A 12,636-nucleotide genomic window follows, 5' to 3' on the forward strand; every position below is an offset into this window, starting at 1 on the left:
GATACCAGATCCAGCCTAACCATTCATCCTGGCTGTCCCCAGCTTTTTTGGGACCAGGGACCAGTTTTATGGAAAATCACTTTTCCAAGGTTTAGAGGGTGATTCGAACACACTACATTTATTGTGCCCTTTATTTCTGTTATGATTGCCTCTGCTTCACCTTGGATCATCAGGCATCAGGTCCCAGAGGATGGGGCCCCCAGGTTTATGCAGTAAACCCCCGAAGACACCAGGATCAGATGCAGAGGACTAGTGAGTCAGTGACTCGCCAGAGGGGAGCAGAGCGGTTAGAAGTCCACAGAAGCTCATCACTGAGGCTGCATTCTGTGTTCCAGGTCCTGGTCTGACCTCACGCAGGATACAGTGTGGCACTCCCAGGAGGATATTTTAGTAAGAACCTTGAGGCACACAAGCTAAACAGATTCTAGGAGTGAACGTGGGGTACACTGAGGGTTCTGGAGACGTGATCCCACGAAGGGTCGGTGTGTGTCTGGTCTGGGAAAGACCGGACTTGGGAGAAAGTGGCAGGGTGTTTTTTTCTGCAGAGTTGCAGAGAATGGGGTAGTGGGGAGAATGGGTGGCCCAGCCCTGCTGTAAATGAGGGGGAGCCCCCCTCCCCTTGTCTTTGTCACATAGCAGTGGGATGAACAATCTGTTACTGAAAGTGCCTGACCCAAGGCCATCTCTCAGAAACCACAGAAAGGAATTCCTGCATCAGCTGAAAAGCTGATCCAGAAAACCGTGAGAGCTGTTATCCTCTTATAGCATGCTGTCCTGAAATCCACTTAAAGGTCCAGGAACAGAACGTTATCTTTCTTTGTTTTGTTTTGTTTTGTTTGATGACTTGTAAGGTGCTTTTGAATCACATGGTACCCATGACGGCCGTAAGTGAGCCTTCTAGGTGCCAAGCATAGAGGGAGGGATGTAAGTCCCAGAAGAGGAAGGAAATGCCGGGTGAAACAGGTTTATGGTGGGTGGGCTTCCCAGGTGACCCTAGTGGTAAAGAAGCCGCCTGCCAGTGCTGAAGATGTAAGAGACATCGGTTCGATCCCTGGGTCAGGAAGATCCCCTGGAGGAGAGCACGGCAACCCACTGCAGTATTCTTGCCTGGAGAATCCCATGGACAGAGGAGCCTGGCTGGGCTGCCGTCCATGGGGTCTCAGAGTCAGGCATGAATGGGACAACTTGGCACGCATGCACGCACGCTCTTCTTTCAGATTTAGACGAAACTAAAATTTGCAGCTCCCGGGAGTGTGATTATATATTTGGATGCGATTATATTTTAATTCCTGTGGGATTAAAATTTGTGTTCACTCACTTAGCCATTTCCCTGAATACGGCTCTCGGCTTTATTTTTGGCTTTGTTTTACACTTGGCAGGGATACATGTGTTGTCAGTGGTGGGACCGTTTTAGCAAATGTAGCGAATACGTATCATTTGTGTCTCAGAGAAGTGCAGAAATAAATGAGTGTGGCTGTCAATTTGTTGCCTTGATAACGGCACCCAAAAAGAGAAAGAGATTTATTGTGTGATTTTTTAAAAACGACTTTATCTTAATTGGAAGAGGAATACTTTACGATGTTGGGATGGTTTTTGGCATACCTCAGTATGAATCGGCCACAGGCATACATGTGCCCTCCCTGGACCAAGGCTGTGTGTTCCATGCGTGTTGAGTCACATTCTAGAAGAGAAAGAGGTACCCGCTTAAGGTCTCTGAAATGTAAGGAAAGTCAGTTCCACTGTGATAGCGGCATCCTCGGGAGACCAGCAGGAACCTGCCGACAGCTCTGGTGACCTTTTTTGAACCCATGGGCGTCCGCAGTGACCTTCTCTGTGTCTTTCCAGCGCCTCGTTCGATTCTACTGTCCGACTTTGGGACGTCGAGCGGGGCGTGTGCATCCACACGCTCACCAAGCACCAGGAACCCGTGTACAGCGTGGCCTTCAGCCCCGACGGGAAGTACTTGGCCAGCGGCTCCTTCGACAAGTGTGTGCACATCTGGAACACTCAGGTAAACCCCCTGCATTCCCACTGCCCGGGTCCCTCCCCAGCCCCACACCCAATACAGTCAAGTTCTCAGTGACCCGTGGGCTTCCTTGGTGGTTCAGACGGTAAAGAATCCACCTGCATTGCGGGAGACCCGGGTTCGATCCCTGGGTTGGGAAGATTCTCCTGGAGAAGGGAATGGCAACCCACTCCAGTGTTCTAGCCTGGAGAATCCCATGGACAGAGGATCCTGGCGGGCTACAGTCCGTAGGGTCGCCAAGAGTCGGACCGACTGAGTGACTGACGCTTTGATTTCACTTTCTTGGTGACCCCAGAACCTGAGTTTGCACTCAGGAACACCTTGCCTCGGACACGGACCTAGACACATCCCTGGTTCCCCAGAGGGTCAGAAGCCCACCTAGCGCCATCTGCCCCGGGCTCTTTGTGGATGCTGGGTCGCCCCTGCCAGGGACTTGGGTTATCTTTTTTCTGAGTCCTTGGCAGGAAACCTGGCACCCACTGCCTTCCATTGACAACAGCAGACATTGCGTGTGGTCCCAGGAGGGATGAAATGGCCTTTTTTCAATCCGCCACCCCCTTGGTGTGCCCTGAGGCCAGGCAGACACTGATGAACATGCTTTCTCAAGGGAGGTAGTAACGAACGCCATGTTAGCCAGCCTGCGGCCGAGGCTGCAGCCTGCTGAGACCTGGGGCTCCTCCTCTGCGGCCGCCTCACACAGTCGTGCCTTCTTGGCAAACGAGATGCAACAGTGGCCCTAACATGGAACCAGGCTGACGGCCGCCCATGTGTGTGCTTAGCCGCTCAGTGGTGTCCGACTCTTGCAACCTCATAGACTTATATTATGTAGCCTGCCAGGCTCCTCTGTCCACGGGATTCTCCAGGCAAAAATGGTGGAGTTAAGGTAGCCTTTCCCTTCTCCAGGGGCATCTTCCTGACCCAGGGATCGAACTTGCATCACAGGAGGATGCTTGACTTTCAGAAAAATTGCCATCATTAGCTGGGTTCTGCCGTCAGCAGCTCAGCAAATCATTTTACCCACCCTTTTTTTGTTTGTTTGTTTGTTTGTTTTTAAATCAGAGGATAATTGCTTTTTTTTACAGCTGATTTCTGCTGTACAGCAACGGAATCAGCCATAAGTAAATAAATGTCCCCTCCCTCTTGACCCTCCCTCTCCCGACCCGTCTTCAAGCCTCCAGATAACGGCAGAGCACCGAGCTGAGGCCCCTGTGCTGTACATACACAGCAGCTTCCCGCGTTTTGCATCCTTTTTTCCCCCCACTAAATCATCAAACTCTCTTGAGTCATTCTGAGGCTCCCTTGAACACTCAGTGAGACGGAAGCCTGGTTGAAATAGAAGCACATATCCGATCTTGCTGACTTTCTCCTTCCCCCAGGAGGCATTAGCTCGGCGGAAACCGTAGAGGCTGTCTCTCTTGGTGGGCAGCCGAGGGTCATTTAGGTACCCCCCCGCCCCGACCCTATGGCCGTAGTTCTGAGTCACATGATCCTGCAGCTGCCAGAGCCCCTTTAACTGAAAGTTCTGTTAGCATCTGTGTCTTTGAAAGCTTCTGGGCTGACATCCCCAGGTGGGATGGGACGGGGTGGCCTCACCAGTGTTGTGCCTCTTGAGTGACGACGCCCTTGCCTTGCAGAGCGGAAGTCTCGTCCACAGCTACCGAGGCACCGGGGGCATCTTCGAGGTGTGCTGGAATGCCCGGGGCGACAAAGTGGGCGCCAGTGCGTCAGACGGCTCCGTAAGCAGCACCCTGGGGTTTCCCCAGGCAGGAGAGGGGGGGTGCAGGGAGGAGGGAGGGCTTGGGGAGGGTGGGGTCAAGAACAGTCCAGACCCCTGAGACCCACGTGGGCGTACTCCCAGGGCCGTGATGGGCCTCAGAGACACTTGTTGGTGAAGGAAGCATCTGGTCTGGGCAGTGCTCTGGGAGCAGACGGCTCTTCTCGCTTCCTGAATGATGTGTGTTTTTTTCCCGGCGGAATTGGTGGTTCTCAGCTGCATCGATTACACCCCTGGAGACATTGGAGGTGTCTGGAGGCATTTGGGTTCTTAGTGCTTTTGGGGGGTTGTGGGTGGGGAGATGTTGGCACCTGGTGTGGAATCCAGGGCTGCTACTGGAAGTCTTAGGGTGCTTAGGACCTCCCCCCCACAACAGAGGAGTGACCCCCACATCACAGATGCTGAGGCTGAGCAACTTGGTCCACCCTTGGCTTCAACCTTTGCGCTCCCACCTGGACCCTCTGATGATGAGGGCCCAACTTTCCATTCAGCAGGTCTCCTGGGTCCCAGTAAGCTTGTGCTGGTCCCCTGAGGTGTCTAGCTTTCTGCACTTGGAATTGCCCTGAGATGTAGGGCAGGGTGCTGGCTGGCTGGCTGTCAGCCTGTGCCCCACCGCCCCCCACTAGATGTGTGCTAAGGCTTCAGTTGCCATTTGCTCCACCGTGTAGGGGTCTGGTCTGTGACACCCATTGACGGCCATGGCCTGGGGTTGGTTGCTAATGATGTTTAGACACTCCCCTGTCCGCTAGAGCCGGTCTGATTGAACCCTCTGGACTGTGTGCGAATAAAACTTTATAAACAAGTGGGCGGTGGGCCGGATTTGGTCCACAGGCCACGTGCTGTCCTGAGCTCTTAAGGGCATCTTGTGTTGCCTCTCAAGATAACAGGCGCTTTTCTCTCTCCTTTCAGGTGTGCGTGTTAGATCTGCGAAAGTAAACACACACAGGAAAAGTATTATAGGCATGAGAAGAGAATTCTAGCGGACCAGCAGTGGATGTGTGGGGTCGTAGCACTATTCAGACACAATTCCGTCAGCTCCAAAACAGCACCAGCCTGACCTTAGGGAGTGTCCTTTGAGACCACGTCATCCCTGGCCACAGGAGGCTCTATTTTTTCTTTTTCTTTTTTCATAACCGTCACTGAGAAGTTTAAAATGGAAAACACACACGCAAGTCCTATCAAAGGGGGGGAAAAGGAATGGTTTCCACCCGGAACGTCCAGCCCCGGGGGAGCGCGAAGCCGCCAGCTTGACTCGGCGCATGGATTGGTTTCCACCCAGAACAGGCTCCGATGATTGAGAGGAACGAAAAAACGGGAAAGCCTGTGCCAAAATGAAGAGAAAAAAAAATGCTGTGATAAACCAAAAGGGGAGGAAAAACTCCTCCCTTCAATGGGTTGGGTTTTTTCCCCCCCCTAAAAATTTGGACACTACAGTTAAAACTCTCACAAGGACGTTCGAAAGACCAGTTTGTATGGATGAAATGGGTACCTTTGTAATCCCAACAGTTTCTATTTTCTAGAACCTTTGTCCCCGTGGTTTTTCTATGGGCTGGAATCCTGTCGTCTTGGTGGGTGGGGTGGAAGGGTGGGGGAGGCGGGCCGGGCCTTGGGTCCAAGGTGGAAACTGTTACTGGGTGTCTTGCTTCTTTGCTGTTGTTTCACCCACCAGAGAGACAGCCCCTCTCTCGGATGTGGTGACAATCTCTGATGACAGCTTTCTCGCCTACATTTTCCACCTCCCCTTCTCCCTCCCCCATCCCCCTCCCCCTCCCTCATAGTCACCTCCCATCTTCCAGTCTCAAGGGCACTTTCCTTGCATAGTAAGTGCTTTATGTAAGAAGGCAGGGCAAGGGGGACTTTTTGCAGGAGGGGGAAGAAGAAAAAAAAAGTGACTTATAAGAGAAAGAGCCCGGAGTATTTTTGGAGAAGAAAAAAAAAGATATTTTTTATGTTAAAACAATTTTAAAATCGTAAAATGGCCATTCAGACACGAGAGCTTTGTGTGATTCATATTTAACAACAAGAAAAAAAGAAACCTTTAGGAAGAGACAGGTAGAGGGGTCCCTTCGCTTTGAGCTTGGTGGAAGGCAGTGAGGGGACTCTGGGTGGAGAGCTCTGGGGTCAGCTTTGGGGCTGGTCTGTGCGGCTGGAGAGGAAGACCCCAACCCCTTTTCTGCTCCAGGAAGACCTGGGCGTTTCTTTTTTCCGGTTGCGTCAGACCGGAACAGTGGACAAGAGAGTGCCCTCAAACCCAAGAAGCGTTCCCAGAACCAGCATCACTGAAAGGGGGCCGTCGGAACCACCCCACTCCACAACACCAATGCCACCTCGTTTAAGACTAGGGGCCACCCGCGGGGGGACTCCCCTCCAAACCAGGAGCAGCTCGGCCAAGTCCCTCCAGGGCTGACCAACTGGAGGGGCCTCTGGGACCTCACTGGGTCTCACAGTGACACAAGTGATCGGGGAGAGGTTTTCAGTCCTGAGGGTGAATTAACAGAGGTAGGGTGCGTCAGTTCACAGGCCATCTTCACAATTTGCTTCCTCTGGCAGTAGGTCAGGAGAAATTGTCCTTTTTTTTTAAGCAATGAATCTTTTTACTGTTTTTTTAAAAAAAAACCAAAAACCAAAACATGGCTTTGTGTGTCCCTAGGGGAGTTTTCCTTTCCCTTGGATCAGGTGATCTTTGTACTTTTAATGTCATGACCCCATGCCCACCCAGCTTGTAAATTAGCAGCAGGGCCTCTGGGCTTATCCATCTTCCACCTGGGGTGGGGCTGGCAGTGGGTAGGTTGCAGCCCTTTTGTGTTCCAGCAACCGGCCTGGATGGTATTCGGAGATTGGTGGTGTCTGTCCATGCACCAAAAGGCAACAGTAAGGCATGGCTAGGCCTTTGTGCAGAAGCTGGATTGTCCCAGGAGCAGCCCCAAAGCCAGAGTGCATTCATCTCTCTCAGCTCATTATCTCCGTGGATCTGAGAGTTTTTCAAACCCCTCTGATAGCAGAAGACCAAAAGGCACTCTGCACAGGTTGGGCGTGTTCTTCAGGCTCTGCTATATCTAAACGTTTAACCTTTAAGGTCAGTGTTCTATTGGAGTCTCCACTCCCACCTTTGAAGATAGCAGACGCCCTCGGGGGTCCACGGATAATCACTGCTCCCCCCACCCCCCAAAATGATTAAGTTTGAGATGCAGTTTGCAGAGGTCTAGTTGAACACCATCTGGACCCCCGCCCCCGGAGTGAAAACCTGTCGCTGTCCACACAGCATCAGCTGTCCAGGTTCCAGACGCGGTTTACGTTTGATGAGCCAAATGCTGCTGGAGGGTGGTGAAGGTGGGATTTGGTATAAAAGGCTCACGAGAGGATCGCCACGGGGAGGTCGGTATGCAGGGTCTCCCAGGTACTGATGGGGGCCTCCTGGTAAACCTGTACCAGGCTGGAAGTTGCCAGGTTGGAGCCACGGGGGCTGTAAGGCCAAGGACTGGATATTGGGCCTGGCGATGACCTGACGCTGCTGAGGAAGGCAGAACTGCCCATGTACCATCGGGAAGAAGCCCCCGGGGTGGGGACCACGAAGAGGAGGCAGCCGGCGCCCCAGGAAACCATGCCTGCCCTGAGTCACGCCCGCTACACCCTCTGCCAGTGTGCGGTGGGCGCATCGCTCCGTCCGTGCAAGCGGGTCTTAGACGTCGTGTAGGGCGCTTCGCAGTCCTCAGTGCGCAGATGGGACCTTGGTGCTGAAAGCAGAGAGTAACGCGCAGAAAAAACTCCGGAATCGTCCTCCGTGCTGCGGAGCTCGCCCTGTGTGCACGTGCGCACACACGCCTGGTGAAGCGCGTCCGATCCCACTCGACGGCTACAGAACCGCGATGTTCATTCACTTCGTCTTTCTGAAAAGACATCTCGGAGCCAAGTGAAGTGCACTTTGTCGGGAGTAAGGGTCTACTTTGTTCCGTGTTTTTTTTTTCTTTTTTTCTTTTTCTTTTTTTTTTAACCTTTCAGCCCACTTTTTTGTTTTGTTTTGTTTTTCCGATCGTGTTTCCCATCCAATGCAGAGTGTTTCCCTCCCGCCGCTCCCTGAGGTTTGTGAATGTCTGGCTTCTGCGGTTTTTATTGTCTGTGTCAGACGTACAGCCAGATGTCGTTCTGTCCGCATCTTCCAGCTTCTGTTCCATCCACACTGGCCCCCTCCCCCCAACCCCGTTCCGTTCTCTCCACCTATCCCCCACTGCAACCTCCACCCTCACGTGCTCCCAGAAAGAGAATCACCGTGTGTGTGTGTGTGTGTGAGAGAGAGAGAGAGAGCGAGAGAGATGGCTCATTTGTTCCAAGAAAGAATCAACAGACCATATTCGGTTGTCTTGAATAAATTGCTCTATTTTGATAGAGAACTTTCCGCGTGTGCTTTCTTGTTCGTCTGGCGTGGCATCTCCGGGGGGCCCCGCGCTAACCTAACTCCGCTGCCTCAAGTCCCCAAGCTCTTTTTTTTTTTTTCTCTCCTGGAGAAATGGGCAGGGGCCGGGGCTGCTTTTACAACCGGTTGGTTGTAAACCAGATGGATGAAGAGACCAGAGATTGCAGATGCATTCTGATGTGAAAGGTGAGCGTGCCCTTTTTTTTTTTTTTTTTTTTTTTTTGGTAACTAGTTTCCTTCTCCTTACTTTGTTTCAGGCTGGGGCGGTTTTAGAAAAGTCAAAAAGCAGATGGATGTTCTCCTGTCTGCAGGCTTGGGTCGCTGGCAGTTTTGAGTTCCAGGATGAGTAATGAGTTAGAAGAACCTAAAGTCATAGGGATGCCGGTGACTGGGCACAACCCACGGTGCAGGCAGATGCATGCAGACGGTGACCGGTTCCCTTTATGCCACTGTGATCAGTAAACAGAAGTGACATGGTCACTTTGAAGAGATGTTCCCCTGGTGATAGGCAGCGGGGAGCTGACACAGAGGCAGCCAGACGGGCTGCATTTGGTTGTGCATGTGAGCCACCCCAAAGAGCCCCCGTGTCCTCTGGCCACAAGCTGACCCTGCGTGGGAATCACGCCAGACCTCGGCTGTTGCTTCTACCCCAGTGTTGCCCGAGGTGCAGACCTGCCCGGTTTTGATTTTTTCTCTCTCTTTTTTTGGTAAGCCTTGCCAGTGCTTTCACATGGCGGATCTGGGGTGAATCTCTGAGCACTCCTGAGCCCTGCTGCTGAAGGGCCTGGGGTGACCCATGTCCCAAACCCCCCGGGGTGCACGTCGCAAGGCAGGACTTAACGACCGGTAAATGAGTGTGTTGGAACTCGGGCTTCCGTACCTGAAGCAACACACTGGTAGCTCGGGCACAGCTCCAAGGAGGTCTCTTCACGCTATGACGGAAACTGGGTTGAGACCAGATTGCCCAAACTTTTACCTAACTTGAATCTCTATGCAACCCTCTGCTGCAGTGATTCTAAAAATATTTGTCTGTTGAGAACCACCCCCCTTTCCCCAATTTGTTTTGGGAATCTGAGTTTCCACTCACGGAGCAGAGAACTTGTTTGGCTTTTTTTAGGGGCACACATCTGGGTGATGTTCCTAAAAGGTCTTCGAGGTGTTCTTCATACTCACGGCGAGGGTTCTGTGCACCTGTGGGCACTGGTATTAGTCACTGTTGGTGTTGGGAGCCTGCAAATCACTAGTTTACACTCATGGTAAGGCGTGGGCAGCAGATATGGACCTTTACGAAAGACTCAGAATTGGGTGGGATTTTTGTTGTTTTTTCCCCAGCCTGGCTCCCTTTTTCTGCAAAGTGTCTTCATCCACGTGCAAGGTAAGCAAAGTTAAGATATAGGTCCACACGCAGAGCGGCCTGGGAAGTCGAGGGGAGGGACACTCCACAGCGGTGGGGGCAGGCAGGGACGGTTAAAAGTGTTACCTTCCCCTGAACCTTGAAGTTAATAATACTCTGGAGCATGGGAGCTCCTATAAAGGGAAACACTTATGCTTGAGGCGAGTTGCTGAGAGAAACTCCACCCAAACTATGATTGTGAATGAGGAGGTAGGGAATCTTTGCAATAGGCCAGTGAGTAGGCTCATTTAAACACTTTCCAAGGCTATGGTTTTTCCAGTGGTCATGTATGGATGTGAGAGTTGGACTGTAAAGAAAGCTGAGCACCGAAGAATTGATGCTTTTGAACTGTGGTGTTGGAGAAGACTCTTGAGAGTCCCTTGGACTGCAAGGAGATCCAACCAGTCCATCCTAAAGGAGATCAGTCTTGGGTATTCATTGGAAGGACTGATGTTGAAGCTGAAACTCCAATACTTTGGCCACCTGATGCAAAGAGCTGGCTCATTTGAAAAGACCCTGGTGCTGGGAAAGATTGAGGGCAGGAGGAGAAGGAAGATGAGATGGTTTGATGGCATCACGGACTCAATGGATATGGGTTTGGGTGGACCCTGGGGGTTGGTGATGGACAGGGAGCCCTGCTGTGCTGTAGTCCATGGGGTTGCAAAGAGTCAGACATGACTGAGCAACTAAGTGAAACTCATGTCAATAGATGTGAGTCTGAGTAAACTCCGGGAGTTAATGATGGACAGGGAGGCCTGTCGTGCTGCGGTCCGTGGGGTGGCAAAGAGTCGGACAAGACTGAGTGACTGAACTGAACTGAAAGTGAAACTGTTAGTTGCTAAAGTCATGTCTGACTCTGCTACCCCATGGACTGTGTGTAGCCCGCCAGGCTCCTCTGTCCATGGAATTCTCCAGGCAAGAATACTAGAGTGGATTGCCATTTCCTTCTCCAGGGGACCTTCCCCACCCAGGTATCGAACCCAGGTCTTCTGCATTGCAGGCAGATTCTTTACCAGCTGGTCCACTGGACTCTGGCTAACATAAGCCAGAAAGAATGGCTGAGGAGTATATTGAGCAGCTCTGGGGTATCCCAGGTGTTGTGGGCAGTGCAGATAGAACTGGCTTGAGCCAGGCACCGAATCAGGCCCATGCAGGTAACACACACAGCACTGGGGAGCTGCTCACAGCTCGATGCCAGACGCTGGGCTGGCCCCTGGGGTCTCACCCAGGCTGCCTTCCAAAGCAGACATGCCAGCTGCCAACCCCTCCCCAGCATTGCTTCTGCACAGACCATTGCCTTGTGCATCAGTTTCCAGCGTTGACTTGGGGCACGAGTCTCATCGGCCACGCCAGACACACTCTAGCTGAAAGGGAGCCTGGGGAAGCCAGCGGCTAGCATCTTTGCTCTAGAGTGGGGTTGGGGCTGTGTCTTGCTCGGCAGGAGGAACCCTCAGAGAAGAGGTCTCGGGGCTTCTCTGATGATTGGGGCAGACAGGATATCGACACAGAGGTTAAAAACCCAGACAGGCTCAAAAGTCCTTTTTACTGCTGCTGGACAGTTTGGGTCAAGGTGGCTGTGATGTAATAACAAGTGCAGTTTTAGGAGCGTGCGGCCCTGGGGTACCACAGTCACGGTTGTGGGATGCCCTGAATCCCATCTGTGGCCCTACGACTCCAAAAGCACAAACCCAGAAGCAGCTTTTCCAGTGCGAGACAAGAGTCCTAGTCTTGATGTGAATGAGGGTCACACAGAAGAACTGAGGAAATGGTGTGTGCTTGTGCCATAGACTTACCTAGGTGGCTTGTGTCTCCTGGGTGTAGTGTGTCCAATATTTTTGTCTCCAAATACGTATATACACATGTATGTTTATAATACATGAAGTCTGTAAACAGACAGTCATCCACATTGCCCCGTGACGGCAGACTATGCAGGTGTGGAGGGCCTCCGTGGATTTTGGTATCCGTAGGGGTCCCAGAACAAACCTCTCATGGATACCAAAGGACAGCTTTATATTACTCAGTTCAGTTCAGTTCAGTTGCTCAGTCGTGTCCGACTCTGTGCGACTCCATGAATCACAGCACGCCAGGCCTCCCTGTCCATCACCAACTCCCGGAGTTCACCCAGACTCACGTCCATCGAGTCAGTGATGCCATCCAGCCATCTCATCCTCTGTCGACCCCTTCTCCTCCTGCCCCCAATCCCTCCTAGCACCAAAGTCCTTTCCAATGAGTCAACTCTTTGCATGAGGTGGCCAAAGTACTGGAGTTTCAGCTTCAGCATCATTCCCTCCAAAGAACACCCAGGGCTGATCTCCTTCAGAATGGACTGGTTGGATCTCCTTGCAGTCCAAGGGACTCTCAAGAGTCTTCTCCAACACCACAGTTCAAAAGCATCAATTCTTCGGCGCTCAGCTTTCTTCACAGTCCAACTCTCGCATCCATACATATATTATTATATATGTAAAATTATGGAAAGATGGAAATGTAGGCAATGATCTGAGCAGAGTCAGGTCCTAAGCCCATATAATCAAAGCTATGGTTTTTCCCATAGTCATGTGTGGATGTAAGAGTTGGACCATAAAGAAGGCTGAGTGCCGAAGAATTGATGCTTTTGAACTGTCTTGAGAGTCCCTTGGACTGCAAGGAGATCCAACCAGTCCATCTTAAAGGAGATCAGTCCTGGGTGTTCATTGGAAGGACTGATACTGAAGCTCCAATACTTCGGCAACATGATGCGAAGAACTGACTCCTTGGAAAAGACCCTGATGCTGGGAAAGATTGAGGGCAGGTGGAGAAGGGGATGACAGAGGATGAGATGGTTGGATGGCATCACCATCTGGATGGACATGCCTTTGAGCAAGCTCTGGGAGCTGGTGATGGACAAGGAGGCCTGGCGTGCTGCAGTCCATGGGGTCGCAAAGAATCCGACCTGGCTGAGTCACTGAACGGAAGCCTCCCTCAGACTGCATCAACCACCGCTCAACACAGCTGAGGACCCAGCGAAGGCTAACCTGGAGGTCCAAGCCTGCCCT

General features: G+C 52.0%; 1 protein-coding gene and 1 long non-coding RNA gene across 6 annotated transcripts in view; both read left to right on the top strand.

Annotated features, from left to right (window-relative positions):
* LOC138431416 (F-box-like/WD repeat-containing protein TBL1X) overlaps positions 1-8,188 on the top strand; it is a 247,993-nt gene extending 239,805 nt beyond the window's left edge. For all 5 annotated transcript variants that reach the window (XM_069573549.2, XM_069573552.1, XM_069573551.1 and 2 more), the window contains 3 exons: positions 1,846-2,011; positions 3,661-3,762; positions 4,710-8,188. In XM_069573549.2, the coding sequence (XP_069429650.1) occupies positions 1,846-2,011; positions 3,661-3,762; positions 4,710-4,736 (295 nt within the window). In that variant the 3' untranslated portion in view covers positions 4,737-8,188. The remainder of the gene's footprint in view (positions 1-1,845; positions 2,012-3,660; positions 3,763-4,709) is intronic.
* Positions 8,189-8,302: 114 nt separating this feature from the next.
* The window catches only part of LOC138929851 (uncharacterized), a 28,659-nt gene continuing 24,325 nt past the window's right edge, over positions 8,303-12,636 (top strand). Inside the window, exon 1 of the long non-coding RNA XR_011446058.1 lies at positions 8,303-8,397. This is a non-coding gene — a long non-coding RNA (uncharacterized lncRNA). The remainder of the gene's footprint in view (positions 8,398-12,636) is intronic.

Source organism: Ovis canadensis, chromosome Y (assembly GCF_042477335.2).
Source record: "Ovis canadensis isolate MfBH-ARS-UI-01 breed Bighorn chromosome Y, ARS-UI_OviCan_v2, whole genome shotgun sequence".
NCBI classification, from domain to species: Eukaryota; Metazoa; Chordata; class Mammalia; order Artiodactyla; family Bovidae; genus Ovis; species Ovis canadensis.